This window comes from Taudactylus pleione, unplaced genomic scaffold (assembly GCF_031769625.1).
Source record: "Taudactylus pleione unplaced genomic scaffold, aTauple2 ptg001288l, whole genome shotgun sequence".
Taxonomy (NCBI): Eukaryota; Metazoa; Chordata; class Amphibia; order Anura; family Myobatrachidae; genus Taudactylus; species Taudactylus pleione.
Genome location: NW_028285688.1, coordinates 1,671,415 through 1,689,418, shown reverse-complemented (window position 1 = coordinate 1,689,418; position 18,004 = coordinate 1,671,415). Strand labels below are relative to the sequence as shown.

The 18,004-nt window shown below is 47.1% G+C and overlaps 1 protein-coding gene across 6 annotated transcripts in view; it reads right to left on the bottom strand.

Moving 5' to 3' along the window:
- Positions 1 to 18,004, bottom strand: part of ATP2B3 (ATPase plasma membrane Ca2+ transporting 3) — a 364,455-nt gene that overhangs the window by 13,648 nt on the left and 332,803 nt on the right. For all 6 annotated transcript variants that reach the window (XM_088462918.1, XM_088462919.1, XM_088462920.1 and 3 more), the window contains one exon: positions 1,246 to 1,428. In XM_088462918.1, the coding sequence (XP_088319044.1) occupies positions 1,246 to 1,428 (183 nt within the window). The remainder of the gene's footprint in view (positions 1 to 1,245; positions 1,429 to 18,004) is intronic.

Below are 18,004 nucleotides of genomic sequence, written 5' to 3'. Positions count from 1 at the left end.
GCCTATTCTATTGACCTGAGATAGAAGAATGTCACATTACTCTAATGATAGCTACTTTTTTATAAATGCAAGTAGGCATTGTAGTTTTTTGCCACGCTGGTCGCTGTTTGCCCATGAATCTGTCTCTGACTGTTGTCACTGGCTACAGTTAGCAAATGGAGGATTCCAGGGAAATGAATGCGTCGGTGGGCAATGTGTAAGTGAAGGTGGCTCCTTGTAGGACGACGGCGCTCTCTGCCCGCCCATTCAAAACCTTCCTTTGCTTAAACTCATACTTTGTAGCACAGACTATACAACGTGATATAATACAATAGTTCTGTTACTGGAGGAAGGCGCTATCCAGCTGTATATCAAACTGCACAATGGGAACACCTAGCTAGCTGAGCATAAAGCTTTTAGGTAGGTCATATCTTGTTTTTAACCTGATTTATTAACCAGATCCGATTAAATCTTAGTATTAGTGTTATGATTATCCCCGGCTGTCAAGGTACAGTGCCTGAGCTCTGGACATGTTAGGCCGAAGCTGTTTACCATTTCTACTTAGAGAGATGATACGCTGACTGCGGACCTTGTTCAGATTTGTATGAAAACCCAATGGTTTGCGTACATCTCCAATGGTGGCTGGACTGGGCAGTGCACATGTGCTGCTATGTAGCTGCAGCTCAGGTCGCATTGTTGGGGGACTGGGCCAAGATGGCCTGCGCCTGGAAAACGGGGGTGTGTCTGACCCATTCTCTGGGTGTGCCCAAAGTCAGGAAAAGCTTAGAGTAAGCTTAGGCTTACTCAAATGGCCAATGGCTGCCCAATGGTGCATCATTGGACGCAGCAGCCAATCACAGAAGCCTCTATTCACACAAGACACCTCTTGTGGCCTTGGCATATGTTAGCATCGTATACATCTTAATCACACCCTATATTCAATAATAATGCCTTTCATAACCTGGCCACATTGGAATGTTACATATATATACCATGATAGATTCCCTTTAAATGGTACAGAAGGGAAGAGTTTGTATTTCTGTTAACTAGTCACGTCTCGCTGTCCTTGCCGGTCAGTCTGGGTAGAAGAAAAAATTCATAAGAACGAAACATTTGTATTATTAATGCATGCAAAGGGTTTATCTATAGAGTATTGTTAGCAAATCATTAGTGAGGCATGCACTGCAAATTCACACCCCTGAGAATGTGCTCAATAGCTGGTGGTCATCTTGGCACAAAGAGGAATTTCGAGGCACAAAGCCTTACCTGTGTTTGGATTCGGTTCAAGCCACGGAACCAAAGGATTTGACCACGTCGAAGCTCTCGCTCTGCATGGTCAATTTCTTCTTCATCCTCAGCCATCTCCTCATCCGTTATTTCGTCCTTTCCAGGCCCATGTCCCGCTTCCTTCAAGCACTTCAGATGGCTGGTGGGAATGGTTGAAATGAGCTGGACAAGAGAAACACAGTCTGATATAGATGTCCGGTGCAATATATCAAATGAATTTATACAGCACTCAATCAAACATAAATATATATGTATGCCCCAGGTTTTTAGCTTCTAACTGGTAGACAGAAGCTAATCAGCAGCCTTAATTGCCAGACCACCTGTGAGAGGCTGATAAAGGGTGTATCAGTCTCTCACTACCTGGGGAACAGTTGGTCAGAGACCTGTTGAGAGACACTGTGATTACTGAATGTAAGTGCTGTACTACAGACTTCTGCTTTGCTGAGGGACGTTAGGTGCTTTCACTCAGAGAGGGGATCATTTTGTTTTCATTTTGAGTCGGACAGGCCAGGATTTACTTTTATGTACCATCAGCTCCCCTGTCCCCCAACTTCGCTGTTTGGGTGTCACCCTTGACTCCACACTCTCCTTCACCCCCCACATTCAATCTCTGGCTCAATCCTGTCGGTTCCAGCTACGAAACATCGCTTGCATTAGGCCTTTCCTCTCCCAGAATGCTACCAAACTGATCATTAATCATTTCTCGGCTAGACTACTTCAACCTTCTTCTTACTGGCCTCCCACATTGCCATCTTGCCCCCCTCCAGTCTGTTCTCAATGCTGCAGCTAGACTTATCTTCCTCTCCCGCCGTTCCACTTCTGCTGCTCCCTTCTGCCAAAACCTGCAATGGCTCCCATTCCCCTACAGAATCCTCTTCAAACTCCTCACCTTCACATACAAGGCCCTCTCTAACTCTACTGCTCCCTACATCTCCAACCTCATCTCCTTACACACTCCCTCCCGCTCACTCCGGTCTGCCAATGACTGTTACCTCTCATGCTCGTGTCCAAGATTTTTCCCGTGCAGCCCCCGTCCACTGGAATGAGCTTCCTCGCTCGATCAGGCTCTCCCTGACCCTGTAGAGCTTCAGATGTGCACTGAAAACCCACCTGTTCACCAAAGCATACCCTTCCACCACATAACCATGTTACCAGGTCTCTGTCCCTCCTGCCTCAGCCATCTCTACCTTGCTTACTTCCTGCACTCAGGTCCCCCTCTACACACTCATGCCTCATGTCATCGGTCTGTCTCCCCTCTCCCCTAGATTGTAAGCTCCTAGGAGCAGGGTCCTCCTCCCCACTGTCTCACAGCCTTCTTCTCTAGCACTTCAATTATAGCCTTCACCTTTAGAGCTGTACTGTGTATGGAGAATTGTGTTGCTAATTGTTACTTGCGTTCTGTTTATATTTTGGTTACTGTATTGTAATGTAATGTTCTGTGTACCCTTTACTGTATGTACGTTGCTGCGGACCACTTGTGGCGGCCTATAAATAAAATGTAATAATAATAATAATAATGTATTGTTTATTTTTGTGCTGCTAATGAAACTACAGTAGCTGTGGATAATTGTACCAAGGCCATTGATTGGTGTACTACTGCTTGGCTGCTGCATGACAAGTGCAACCGTTTACCCCAGGAGGACAGCATCCTTACCCTTATCTTGCCACAAATATATATTCTTTTTTTAAGTGAAAGTTGCCGGAAAATCTGGGAACACTGACACAGCTGGAGTATATTAGAAATAAATATAGGGTATAAAATAGGGATTACAGGTGGCTGAAAACTTTCCCCTATCCAAATAACATTATTAAAAAATGTTAGAAAATTATGCATTGCCAGGCACTACTTACCTTTGGGTTCCATGCCATGGCATTCATAAAAATCGTAGGTGTGTTCGTTCATACTTTGTTTCTGCTACAACACTATACTGTAACATTTACATATAACAAGTGTACTATTGCCTTTACATTCTTCAATACCCTGCGCTTGTCTTTCCTACTCCCTAGGAGTTAGAGCAGGTATAGCACCACTCTGTTCCTTCCCATAGGTTAGTGTACATACACCTGGCCTCAATACGCCATGCGGCACGAGACACCTGGCGCGAGTGAGCATACGCATAAAGATTCAGACTCGCGCACAGATATATGTGTCACATGTCACATTAATCAGTGCAGTCTTGTAAAGCGTTTTTTTCGCATTGCAACAAAGATAAAATGATGCGACACTCGACTTCTGTATGTATAGCTCCACTGTGTTCCTTCCTGTGGGTTAGTGTATGTATAGCTCCACTGTGTTCCTTCCTGTGGGATAGTGTATGTATAGCTCCACTGTGTTCCTTCCTGTGGGTTAGTGTATGTATAGCTCCACTGTGTTCCTTCCTGTGGGTTAGTGTAGGCATAGCTCCACTGTGTTCCTTCCTGTGGGTTAGTGTAGGTATAGCACCACTGTGTTCCTTCCTGTGGGTTAGTGTAGGTATAGCTCCACTGTGTTCCATCCTGTGGATAAGTGTAGGTATAGCACCACTGTGTTCCTTCGTGTGGGTTAGTGTATGTATAGCTCCACTGTGTTCCTTCCTGTGGGTTAGTGTAGGTATAGCTCCACTGAGTTCCTTCCTGTGGGTTGGTGTAGGTATAGCACCACTGTGTTCCTTCCTGTGGGCTAGTGTAGGTATAGCACCACTGTGCTCCTTCCTGTGGGTTAGTGTAGGTATAGCACCACTGTGTTCCTTCCTGTGGGTTAGTGTAGGTATAGCACCACTGTGTTCCTTCCTCTGGGTTAGTGTAGGTATAGCACCACTGTGTTCCTTCCTGTGGGTAAGAGTAGGTATAGCACCACTGTGTTCCTTCCTGTGGGTAAGAGTAGGTATAGCACCACTGTGTTCCTTCATGTGGGAAAGTGTAGGTATAGCACCACGGTGTTCCTACCTGTGGGTAAGTGTAGGTATAGCACCACTGTGTTCATTCCTGTAAGTTAGTGTAGGTATAGCACCACTATATTCCTTCCTGTGGGTAAGTGTAGGTATAGCACTACTGTGTTCCTTCCTGTGGGTAAGTGTAGGTATAGCACCACTGTGATCCTTCCTGTGGATTAGTGTAGATATAGCACCACTGTGTTCCTATCTGTGGGTAAGTGTAGGTATAGCACCACTGTGTTCCTATCTGTGGGTAAGTGTAGGTATAGCACCACTGTGTTCTTTCCTATGGGTAAGTGTAGGTAGAGCACCACTGTGTTCTTTCCTGTGGGTAAGTGTAGGTATAGCACTACTGTGTTCCTTCCTGTGGGTAAGTGTAGCTATAGCACCACTGTGTTCCTTCCTGTGGGTTAGTGTAGGTATAGCACCACTGTGTTCCTTCCTGTGGGTTAGTGTAGGTATAGCACCACTGTGTTCCTTCCTGTGGGAAAGTGTAGGTATAGCACCACTGTGTTCCTTCATGTGGGTTAGTGTATGTATAGCTCCACTGTGTTCCTTCCTGTGGGTTAGTGAAGGTATAGCACCACTGTGTTCCTTCCTGTGGGTTAGTGTAGGTATAGCAACACTGTGTTCCTTCCTGTGGGTTAGTGTAGGTATAGCACCACTGTGTTCCTTCCTGTGGGTTAGTGTAGGTATAGCACCACTGTGTTCCTTCCTGTGGGTAAGAGTAGGTATAGCACCACTGTGTTCCTTCCTGTGGGTAAGAGTAGGTATAGCACCACTGTGTTCCTTCATGTGGGAAAGTGTAGGTATAGCACCACTGTGTTCCTACCTGTGGGTAAGTGTAGTTATAGCACCACTGTGTTCCTTCCTGTAAGTTAGTGTAGGTATAGCACCACTATATTCCTTCGTGTGGGTAAGTGTAGGTATAGCACCACTGTGTTCCTACCTGTGGGTAAGTGTAGGTATAGCACCACTGTGTTCCTTCCTGTGGGTAAGTGTAGGTATAGCACCACTATATTCCTTCCTGTGGATTACTGTAGATATAGCACCACTGTGTTCCTATCTGTGGGTAAGTGTAGGTATAGCACCACTGTGTTCCTATCTGTGGGTAAGTGTAGGTATAGCACCACTGTGTTCTTTCCTATGGGTAAGTGTAGGTAGAGCGCCACTGTGTTCTTTCCTGTGGGTAAGTGTAGGTATAGCACCACTGTGTTCCTTCCTGTGGGTTAGTGTAGGTATAGCACCACTGTGTTCCTTCCTGTGGGAAAGTGTAGGTATAGCACCACTGTGTTCCTACCTGTGGGTAAGTGTAGGTATAGCACCACTGTGTTCCTTCCTGTAAGTTAGTGTAGGTATAGCACCACTGTGTTCCTTCCTGTAAGTTAGTGTAGGTATAGCACCACTGTGTTCCTATCTGTGGGTAAGTGTAGGTATAGCACCACTGTGTTCCTATCTGTGGGTAAGTGTAGGTATAGCACCACTGTGTTCTTTCCTATGGGTAAGTGTAGGTAGAGCACCACTGTGTTCTTTCCTGTGTCTGTAAGTGTAGGTATAGCACCACAGTGTTCCTTCCTGTGGGTAAGTGTAGGTATAGCACCACTGTGTTCCTTCCTGTGGGTTAGTGTAGGTATAGCACCACTGTGTTCCTTCCTGTGGGAAAGTGTAGGTATAGCACCACTGTGTTCCTACCTGTGGGTAAGTGTAGGTATAGCACCACTGTGTTCCTTCCTGTAAGTTAGTGTAGGTATAGCACCACTGTGTTCTTTCCTATGGGTAAGTGTAGGTAGAGCACCACTGTGTTCTTTCCTGTGGGTAAGTGTAGGTATAGCACCACTGTGTTCCTTCCTGTGGGTAAGTGTAGGTATAGCACCTCTGTGTTCCTTCCTGTGGGTAAGTGTAGGCATAGCACCACTGAGTTCCTTCCTGTGGGTTAGTGTAGGTATAGCACCACTGTGTTCCTGCCTGTGGGTATGTGTAGGTATAGCACCACTGTGTTCCTTCCTGTGGGTTAGTGTAGGTATAGCACCACTGTGTTCCTTCCTGTGGGTTAGTGTAGGTATAGCACCACTGTGTTCCTACCTGTGGGTAAGTGTAGGCATAGCACCACTGTGTTCCTTCCTGTGGGTTAGTGTAGGTATAGCACCACTGTGTTCCTACCTGTGGGTAAGTGTAGGTATAGCACCACTGTGTTCCTACCTGTGGGTAAGTGTAGGCATAGCACCACTGTGATGCTTCCTGTGGGTTAGTGTAGGTATAGCACCACTGTGTTCCTACCTGTGGATTAGTATAGGCATAGCACCACTGTGTTCCTTCCTGTGGGTATGTGTAGGTATAGAACCACTGTGTTCCTACCTGTGAGTAAGTGTAGGCATAGCACCACTGTGTTCCTTCTTGTGGGTTAGTGTAGGTATAGCACCACTGTGTTCCTTCCTGTGGGTTAGTGTAGGTATAGCACCACTGTGATCCTTCCTGTGGGTAAGTGTAGGCATAGAACCACTGTGTTCCTTCGTGTGGGTTAGTGTAGGCATAGCACCACTGTGTTCCTACCTGTGGGTAAGTGTAGGTATAGCACCACTGTGTTCCTTCCTGTGGGTAAGTGTAGGTATAGCACCACTGTGTTCCTACCTGTGGGTAAGTGTAGGTATAGCACCACTGTGTTCCTTCCTGTGGGTTAGTGTATGTATAGCTCCACTGTGTTCCTTCCTGTGGGTAAGTGTAGGTATAGCACCACTGTGTTCCTTCGTGTGGGTTAGTGTAGATATAGCACCACTGTGTTCCTACCTGTGGATTAGTGTAGGTATAGCACCACTGTGTTCCTACCTGTGGGTAAGTGTAGGCATAGCACCACTGTGTTCCTTCCTGTGGGTTAGTGTAGGTATAGCACCACTGTGTTCCTAGCTGTGATTTAGTGTAGGCATAGCACCACTGTGTTCCTTCCTGTGGGTATGTGTAGGTATAGCATCACTGTGTTCCTTCCTGTGGGTTAGTGTAGGTATAGCACCACTGTGTTCCTACCTGTGGGTAAGTGTAGGTATAGCACCACTGTGTTCCTACCTGTGGGTAAGTGTAGGCATAGCACCACTGTGTTGCTTCCTGTGGGTTAGTGTAGGTATAGCACCACTGTATTCCTACCTGTGATTTAGTGTAGGCATAGCACCACTGTGTTCATTCCTGTGGGTAAGTGTAGGTATAGCACCACTATATTCCTTCCTGTGGATTACTGTAGATATAGCACCACTGTGTTCCTATCTGTGGGTAAGTGTAGGTATAGCACCACTGTGTTCCTATCTGTGGGTAAGTGTAGGTATAGCACCACTGTGTTCTTTCCTATGGGTAAGTGTAGGTAGAGCGCCACTGTGTTCTTTCCTGTGGGTAAGTGTAGGTATAGCACCACTGTGTTCCATCCTGTGGGAAAGTGTAGGTATAGCACCACTGTGTTCCTACCTGTGGGTAAGTGTAGGTATAGCACCACTGTGTTCCTTCCTGTAAGTTAGTGTAGGTATAGCACCACTGTGTTCCTTCCTGTAAGTTAGTGTAGGTATAGCACCACTGTGTTCCTATCTGTGGGTAAGTGTAGGTATAGCACCACTGTGTTCCTATCTGTGGGTAAGTGTAGGTATAGCACCACTGTGTTCTTTCCTATGGGTAAGTGTAGGTAGAGCACCACTGTGTTCTTTCCTGTGTCTGTAAGTGTAGGTATAGCACCACAGTGTTCCTTCCTGTGGGTAAGTGTAGGTATAGCACCACTGTGTTCCTTCCTGTGGGTTAGTGTAGGTATAGCACCACTGTGTTCCTTCCTGTGGGAAAGTGTAGGTATAGCACCACTGTGTTCCTACCTGTGGGTAAGTGTAGGTATAGCACCACTGTGTTCCTTCCTGTAAGTTAGTGTAGGTATAGCACCACTGTGTTCTTTCCTATGGGTAAGTGTAGGTAGAGCACCACTGTGTTCTTTCCTGTGGGTAAGTGTAGGTATAGCACCACTGTGTTCCTTCCTGTGGGTAAGTGTAGGTATAGCACCATTGTGTTCCTACCTGTGGGTAAGTGTAGGCATAGCACCACTGAGTTCCTTCCTGTGGGTTAGTGTAGGTATAGCACCACTGTGTTCCTGCCTGTGATTTAGTGTAGGCATAGCACCTCTGTGTTCCTTCCTGTGGGTATGTGTAGGTATAGCACCACTGTGTTCCTTCCTGTGGGTTAGTGTAGGTATAGCACCACTGTGTTCCTTCCTGTGGGTATGTGTAGGTATAGCACCACTGTGTTCCTTCCTGTGGGTTAGTGTAGGTATAGCACCACTGTGTTCCTACCTGTGGGTAAGTGTAGGTATAGCACCACTGTGTTCCTACCTGTGGGTAAGTGTAGGCATAGCACCACTGTGTTCCTTCCTGTGGGTTAGTGTAGGTATAGCACCACTGTGTTCCTACCTGTGGGTAAGTGTAGGTATAGCACCACTGTGTTCCTACCTGTGGGTAAGTGTAGGCATAGCACCACTGTGATGCTTCCTGTGGGTTAGTGTAGGTATAGCACCACTGTGTTCCTACCTGTGGATTAGTATAGGCATAGCACCACTGTGTTCCTTCCTGTGGGTATGTGTAGGTATAGAACCACTGTGTTCCTACCTGTGAGTAAGTGTAGGCATAGCACCACTGTGTTCCTTCTTGTGGGTTAGTGTAGGTATAGCACCACTGTGATCCTTCCTGTGGGTAAGTGTAGGCATAGAACCACTGTGTTCCTTCGTGTGGGTTAGTGTAGGCATAGCACCACTGTGTTCCTACCTGTGGGTAAGTGTAGGTATAGCACCACTGTGTTCCTTCCTGTGGGTAAGTGTAGGTATAGCACCACTGTGTTCCTACCTGTGGGTAAGTGTAGGTATAGCACCACTGTGTTCCTTCCTGTGGGTTAGTGTATGTATAGCTCCACTGTGTTCCTTCCTGTGGGTAAGTGTAGGTATAGCACCACTGTGTTCCTTCGTGTGGGTTAGTGTAGATATAGCACCACTGTGTTCCTACCTGTGGATTAGTGTAGGTATAGCACCACTGTGTTCCTACCTGTGGGTAAGTGTAGGCATAGCACCACTGTGTTCCTTCCTGTGGGTTAGTGTAGGTATAGCACCACTGTGTTCCTAGCTGTGATTTAGTGTAGGCATAGCACCACTGTGTTCCTTCCTGTGGGTATGTGTAGGTATAGCATCACTGTGTTCCTTCCTGTGGGTTAGTGTAGGTATAGCACCACTGTGTTCCTACCTGTGGGTAAGTGTAGGTATAGCACCACTGTGTTCCTACCTGTGGGTAAGTGTAGGCATAGCACCACTGTGTTGCTTCCTGTGGGTTAGTGTAGGTATAGCACCACTGTATTCCTACCTGTGATTTAGTGTAGGCATAGCACCACTGTGTTCATTCCTGTGGGTATGTGTAGGTATAGTACCACTGTGTTCCTTCCTGTGGGTTAGTGTAAGTATAGCACCACTGTGTTCCTACCTGTGGGTAAGTGTAGGAATAGCACCACTGTGTTCCTACCTGTGGGTAAGTGTAGGCATAGCACCACTGTGTTGCTTCCTGTGGGTTAGTGTAGGTATAGCACCACTGTGTTCCTACCTGTGGATTAGTATAGGCATAGCACCACTGTGTTCCTTCCTGTGGGTATGTGTAGGTATAGAACCACTGTGTTCCTACCTGTGAGTAAGTGTAGGCATAGCACCACTGTGTTCGTTCTTGTGGGCTAGTGTAGGTATAGCACCACTGTGTTCCTTCCTGTGGGAAAGTGTAGGTATAGCACAACTGTGTTCCTACCTGTGGGTAAGTGTAGGTATAGCACCACTGTGTTCCTTCCAGTGGGTTAGTGTAGGTATAGCACCACTGTGTTCTTTCCTATGGGAAAGTGTAGGTAGAGCACCACTGTGTTCCTACCTGTGGGTAAGTGTAGGTATAGCACCACTGTGTTCCTTCCTGTGGGTTAGTGTATGCATAGCTCCACTGTGTTCCTTCCTGTGGGTAAGTGTAGGTATAGCACCACTGTGTTCCTTCGTGTGGGTTAGTGTAGATATAGCACCACTGTGTTCCTACCTGTGGATTAGTGTAGGTATAGCACCACTGTGTTCCTACCTGTGGGTAAGTGTAGGCATAGCACCACTGTGTTACTTCCTGTGGGTTAGTGTAGGTATAGCACCACTGTGTTCCTACCTGTGATTTAGTGTAGGCATAGCACCACTGTGTTCCTTCCTGTGGGTATGTGTAGGTATAGCACCACTGTGTTCCTTCCTGTGGGTTAGTGTAGGTATAGCACCACTGTGTTCCTACCTGTGGGTAAGTGTAGGTATAGCACCACTGTGTTCCTACCTGTGGGTAAGTGTAGGCATAGCACCACTGTGTTGCTTCCTGTGGGTTAGTGTAGGTATAGCACCACTGTGTTCCTACCTGTGGATTAGTATAGGCATAGCACCACTGTGTTCCTTCCTGTGGGTATGTGTAGGTATAGAACCACTGTGTTCCTACCTGTGAGTAAGTGTAGGCATAGCACCACTGTGTTCCTACCTGTGGATTAGTATAGGCATAGCACCACTGTGTTCCTTCCTGTGGGTATGTGTAGGTATAGAACCACTGTGTTCCTACCTGTGAGTAAGTGTAGGTATAGAACCACTGTGTTCCTTCGTGTGGGTTAGTATAGGCATAGCACCACTGTGTTCCTTCCTGTGGGTATGTGTAGGTATAGAACCACTGTGTTCCTACCTGTGAGTAAGTGTAGGTATAGCACCACTGTGTTCCTTCCTGTGGGTTAGTGTAGGTATAGCACCACTGTGATCCTTCCTGTGGGTAAGTGTAGGTATAGAACCACTGTGTTCCTTCGTGTGGGTTAGTGTAGGCATAGCACCACTGTGTTCCTACCTGTGGGTAAGTGTAGGTATAGCACCACTGTGTTCCTTCCTGTGGGTAAGTGTAGGTATAGTACCACTGTGTTCCTACCTGTGGGTAAGTGTAGGTATAGCACCACAGTGTTCCTTCCTGTGGGTTAGTGTATGTATAGCTCCACTGTGTTCCTTCCTGTGGGTTAGTGTAGGTATAGCACCACTGTGATCCTACCTATGGGTAAGATTAGGTATAGCACCACTGTGTTCCTAACTGTGGGTAAGTGTAGGTATAGCACCACTGTGTTCCTTCGTGTGGGTTAGTGTAGGTATAGCACCACTGTGTTCCTTCCTGTGGGAAAGTGTAGGTATAGCACCACTGTGTTCCTACCTGTGGGTAAGGGTAGGTATAGCACCACTGTGTTCCTTCCTGAAAGTTAGTATAGGTATAGCACCACTGTGTTCCTACCTGTGGATTAGTGTAGGCATAGCACCACTGTGTTCCTTCCTGTGGGTATGTGTAGGTATAGCACCACTGTGTTCCTTCCTGTGGGTTAGTGTAGGTATAGCACCACTGTGTTCCTACCTGTGGGTAAGTGTAGGTATAGCACCACTGTGTTCCTACCTGTGGGTAAGTGTAGGCATAGCACCACTGTGTTCCTTCCTGTGGGTTAGTGTAGGTATAGCACCACTGTGTTCCTACCTGTGGAATAGTGTAGGCATAGCACCACTGTGTTCCTTCCTGTGGGTAAGTGTAGGTATAGCACCACTGTGTTCCTTCCTGTGGGTTAGTGTAGGTATAGAACCACTGTGTTCCTTCCTGTGGGTTAGTGTATGTATAGCTCCACTGTGTTCCTTCCTGTGGGTTAGTGTAGGTATAGCACCACTGTGTTCCTACCTGTGGGTAAGAGTAGGCATAGCACCACTGTGTTCCTTCCTGTGGGTAAGTGTAGGTATAGAACCACTGTGTTCCTTCCTGTGGGTTAGTGTATGTATAGCTCCACTGTGTTCCTTCCTGTGGGTTAGTGTAGGTATAGCACCACTGTGTTCCTACCTGTGGGTAAGAGTAGGTATAGCACCACTGTGTTCCTACCTGTCGGTAAGAGTAGGTATAGCACCACTGTGTTCCTTCCTGTGGGTATGTGTAGGTATAGCACCACTGTGTTCCTACCTGTGGGTAAGAGTAGGTATAGCACCACTGTGTTCCTACCTGTGGATTAGTGTAGGCATAACACCACTGTGTTCCTTCCTGTGGGTATGTGTAGGTATAGCACCACTGTGTTCCTTCCTGTGGGTAAGTGTAGGTATAGCACCACTGTGTTCCTACCTGTGGGTAAGAGTAGGTATAGCACCACTGTGTTCCTTCCTGTGGGTTAGTGTATGTATAGCTCCACTGTGTTCCTTCCTGTGGGTAAGTGTAGGTATAGCACCACTGTGTTCCTTCGTGTGGGTTAGTGTAGATATAGCACCAGTGTGTTCCTACCTGTGGATTAGTGTAGGTATAGCACCACTGTGTTCCTACCTGTGGGTAAGTGTAGGCATAGCACCACTGTGTTCCTTCCTGTGGCTTAGTGTAGGTATAGCACCACTGTGTTCCTAGCTGTGATTTAGTGTAGGCATAGCACCACTGTGTTCCTTCCTGTGGGTATGTGTAGGTATAGCATCACTGTGTTCCTTCCTGTGGGTTAGTGTAGGTATAGCACCACTGTGTTCCTACCTGTGGGTAAGTGTAGGTATAGCACCACTGTGTTCCTACCTGTGGGTAAGTGTAGGCATAGCACCACTGTGTTGCTTCCTGTGGGTTAGTGTAGGTATAGCACCACTGTATTCCTACCTGTGATTTAGTGTAGGCATAGCACCACTGTGTTCATTCCTGTGGGTATGTGTAGGTATAGTACCACTGTGTTCCTTCCTGTGGGTTAGTGTAAGTATAGCACCACTGTGTTCCTACCTGTGGGTAAGTGTAGGAATAGCACCACTGTGTTCCTACCTGTGGGTAAGTGTAGGCATAGCACCACTGTGTTGCTTCCTGTGGGTTAGTGTAGGTATAGCACCACTGTGTTCCTACCTGTGGATTAGTATAGGCATAGCACCACTGTGTTCCTTCCTGTGGGTATGTGTAGGTATAGAACCACTGTGTTCCTACCTGTGAGTAAGTGTAGGCATAGCACCACTGTGTTCGTTCTTGTGGGCTAGTGTAGCTATAGCACCACTGTGTTCCTTCCTGTGGGAAAGTGTAGGTATAGCACCACTGTGTTCCTACCTGTGGGTAAGTGTAGGTATAGCACCACTGTGTTCCTTCCAGTGGGTTAGTGTAGGTATAGCACCACTGTGTTCTTTCCTATGGGAAAGTGTAGGTAGAGCACCACTGTGTTCCTACCTGTGGGTAAGTGTAGGTATAGCACCACTGTGTTCCTTCCTGTGGGTTAGTGTATGCATAGCTCCACTGTGTTCCTTCCTGTGGGTAAGTGTAGGTATAGCACCACTGTGTTCCTTCGTGTGGGTTAGTGTAGATATAGCACCACTGTGTTCCTACCTGTGGATTAGTGTAGGTATAGCACCACTGTGTTCCTACCTGTGGGTAAGTGTAGGCATAGCACCACTGTGTTACTTTCTGTGGGTTAGTGTAGGTATAGCACCACTGTGTTCCTACCTGTGATTTAGTGTAGGCATAGCACCACTGTGTTCCTTCCTGTGGGTATGTGTAGGTATAGCACCACTGTGTTCCTTCCTGTGGGTTAGTGTAGGTATAGCACCACTGTGTTCCTACCTGTGGGTAAGTGTAGGTATAGCACCACTGTGTTCCTACCTGTGGGTAAGTGTAGGCATAGCACCACTGTGTTGCTTCCTGTGGGTTAGTGTAGGTATAGCACCACTGTGTTCCTACCTGTGGATTAGTATAGGCATAGCACCACTGTGTTCCTTCCTGTGGGTATGTGTAGGTATAGAACCACTGTGTTCCTACCTGTGAGTAAGTGTAGGCATAGCACCACTGTGTTCCTTCTTGTGGGTTATTGTAGGTATAGCACCACTGTGATCCTTCCTGTGGGTAAGTGTAGGTATAGAACCACTGTGTTCCTTCGTGTGGGTTAGTATAGGCATAGCACCACTGTGTTCCTTCCTGTGGGTATGTGTAGGTATAGAACCACTGTGTTCCTACCTGTGAGTAAGTGTAGGTATAGCACCACTGTGTTCCTTCCTGTGGGTTAGTGTAGGTATAGCACCACTGTGATCCTTCCTGTGGGTAAGTGTAGGTATAGAACCACTGTGTTCCTTCGTGTGGGTTAGTGTAGGCATAGCACCACTGTGTTCCTACCTGTGGGTAAGTGTAGGTATAGCACCACTGTGTTCCTTCCTGTGGGTAAGTGTAGGTATAGCACCACTGTGTTCCTACCTGTGGGTAAGTGTAGGTATAGCACCACAGTGTTCCTTCCTGTGGGTTAGTGTATGTATAGTTCCACTGTGTTCCTTCCTGTGGGTTAGTGTAGGTATAGCACCACTGTGATCCTACCTGTGGGTAAGATTAGGTATAGCACCACTGTGTTCCTACCTGTGGGTAAGTGTAGGTATAGCACCACTGTGTTCCTTCGTGTGGGTTAGTGTAGGTATAGCACCACTGTGTTCCTTCCTGTGGGAAAGTGTAGGTATAGCACCACTGTGTTCCTACCTGTGGGTAAGGGTAGGTATAGCACCACTGTGTTCCTTCCTGTAAGTTAGTATAGGTATAGCACCACTGTGTTCGTACCTGTGGATTAGTGTAGGCATAGCACCACTGTGTTCCTTCCTGTGGGTATGTGTAGGTATAGCACCACTGTGTTCCTTCCTGTGGGTTAGTGTAGGTATAGCACCACTGTGTTCCTACCTGTGGGTAAGTGTAGGTATAGCACCACTGTGTTCCTACCTGTGGGTAAGTGTAGGCATAGCACCACTGTGTTCCTTCCTGTGGGTTAGTGTAGGTATAGCACCACTGTGTTCCTACCTGTGGATTAGTGTAGGCATAGCACCACTGTGTTCCTTCCTGTGGGTAAGTGTAGGTATAGCACCACTGTGTTCCTTCCTGTGGGTTAGTGTAGGTATAGAACCACTGTGTTCCTTCCTGTGGGTTAGTGTATGTATAGCTCCACTGTGTTCCTTCCTGTGGGTTAGTGTAGGTATAGCACCACTGTGTTCCTACCTGTGGGTAAGAGTAGGCATAGCACCACTGTGTTCCTACCTGTGGGTAAGAGTAGGTATAGCACCACTGTGTTGCTTCCTGTGGGTATGTGTAGGTATAGCACCACTGTGTTCCTACCTGTGGGTAAGAGTAGGTATAGCACCACTGTGTTCCTACCTGTGGATTAGTGTAGGCATAGCACCACTGTGTTCCTTCCTGTGGGTATGTGTAGGTATAGCACCACTGTGTTCCTTCCTGTGGGTAAGTGTAGGTATAGCACCAATGTGTTCCTTCGTGTGGGTTAGTGTAGATATAGCACCACTGTGTTCCTTCCTGTGGGAAAGTGTAGGTATAGCACCACTGTGTTCCTACCTGTGGGTAAGTGTAGGTATAGCACCACTGTGTTCCTACCTGTGGGTAAGTGTAGGTATAGCACCACTGTGTTCCTTCGTGTGGGTTAGTGTAGGTATAGCACCACTGTGTTCCTTCCTGTGGGAAAGTGTAGGTATAGCACCACTGTGTTCCTACCTGTGGATTAATGTAGGCATAGCACCACTGTGTTCCTTCCTGTGGGTATGTGTAGGTATAGCACCACTGTCTTCCTTCCTGTGGGTAAGTGTAGGTATAGAACCACTGTGTTCCTTCCTGTGGGTTAGTGTATGTATAGCTCCACTGTGTTCCTTCCTGTGGGTTAGTGTAGGTATAGCACCACTGTGTTCTACCTGTGGGTAAGAGTAGGTATAGCACCACTGTGTTCCTACCTGTGGGTAAGTGTAGGTATAGCACCACTGTGTTCCTTCGTGTGGGTTAGTGTAGATATAGCACCACTGTGTTCCTTCCTGTGGGAAAGTGTAGGTATAGCACCACTGTGTTCCTACCTGTGGGTAAGTGTAGGTATAGCACCACTGTGTTCCTACCTGTGGGTAAGTGTAGGTATAGCACCACTGTGTTCCTTCGTGTGGGTTAGTGTAGGTATAGCACCACTGTGTTCCTTCCTGGGGGAAAGTGTAGGTATAGCACCACTGTGTTCCTACCTGTGGATTAGTGTAGGCATAGCACCACTGTGTTCCTTCCTGTGGGTAAGTGTAGGTATAGCACCACTGTGTTCCTTCCTGTGGGTTAGTGTAGGTATAGCACCACTGTGATCCTTCCTGTGGGTAAGTGTAGGTATAGAACCACTGTGTTCCTTCGTGTGGGTTAGTGTAGGCATAGCTCCACTGTGTTCCTTCCTGTGGGTTAGTGTAGGTATAGCACCACTGTGTTCCTTCCTGTGGGTAAGAGAAGGTATAGCACCACTGTGTTCCTACCTGTGGGTAAGTGTAGGTATAGCACCACTGTGTTCCTTCGTGTGGGTTAGTGTAGATATAGCACCACTGTGTTCCTTCCTGTGGGAAAGTGTAGGTATAGCACCACTGTGTTCCTACCTGTGGGTAAGTGTAGGTATAGCACCACTGTGTTCCTACCTGTGGGTAAGTGTAGGTATAGCACCACTGTGTTCCTTCGTGTGGGTTAGTGTATGTATAGCTCCACTGTGTTCCTTCCTGTGGGTTAGTGTAGGTATAGCTCCACTGTGTTCCTTCCTGTGGGTTAGTGTAGATATAGCACCACTGTGTTCCTTCCTGTGGGTTAGTGTAGGTATAGCACCACTGTGCTCCTTCCTGTGGGTTAGTGTAGGTATAGCACCACTGTGTTCCTTCCTGTGGGTTAGTGTAGGTATAGCACCACTGTGTTCCTTCCTGTGGGTTAGTGTAGGTATAGCACCACTGTGTTCCTTCCTGTGGGTAAGAGTAGGTATAGCACCACTGTGTTCCTTCCTGTGGGTAAGAGTAGGTATAGCACCACTGTGTTCCTTCATGTGGGAAAGTGTAGGTATAGCACCACGGTGTTCCTACCTGTGGGTAAGTGTAGGTATAGCACCACTGTGTTTCTTCCTGAAAGTTAGTGTAGGTATAGCACCACTATATTCCTTCCTGTGGGTAAGTGTAGGTATAGCATCACTGTGTTCCTACCTGTGGGTAAGTGTAGGTATAGCACTACTGTGTTCCTTCCTGTGGGTAAGTGTAGGTATAGCACCACTGTGATCCTTCCTGTGGATTAGTGTAGATATAGCACCACTGTGTTCCTATCTGTGGGTAAGTGTAGGTATAGCACCACTGTGTTCCTATCTGTGGGTAAGTGTAGGTATAGCACCACTGTGTTCTTTCCTATGGGTAAGTGTACGTAGAGCACCACTGTGTTCTTTCCTGTGGGTAAGTGTAGGTATAGCACTACTGTGTTCCTTCCTGTGGGTAAGTGTAGCTATAGCACCACTGTGTTCCTTCCTGTGGGTTAGTGTAGGTATAGCACCACTGTGTTCCTTCCTGTGGGTTAGTGTAGGTATAGCACCACTGTGTTCCTTCCTGTGGGAAAGTGTAGGTATAGCACCACTGTGTTCCTTCATGTGGGTTAGTGTATGTATAGCTCCACTGTGTTCCTTCCTGTGGGTTAGTGTAGGTATAGCACCACTGTGTTCCTTCCTGTGGGTTAGTGTAGGTATAGCACCACTGTGTTCCTTCCTGTGGGTTAGTGTAGGTATAGCACCACTGTGTTCCTTCCTGTGGGTTAGTGTAGGTATAGCACCACTGTGTTCCTTCCTGTGGGTAAGAGTAGGTATAGCACCACTGTGTTCCTTCCTGTGGGTAAGAGTAGGTATAGCACCACTGTGTTCCTTCATGTGGGAAAGTGTAGGTATAGCACCACTGTGTTCCTACCTGTGGGTAAGTGTAGGTATAGCACCACTGTGTTTCTTCCTGTAAGTTAGTGTAGGTATAGCACCACTATATTCCTTCGTGT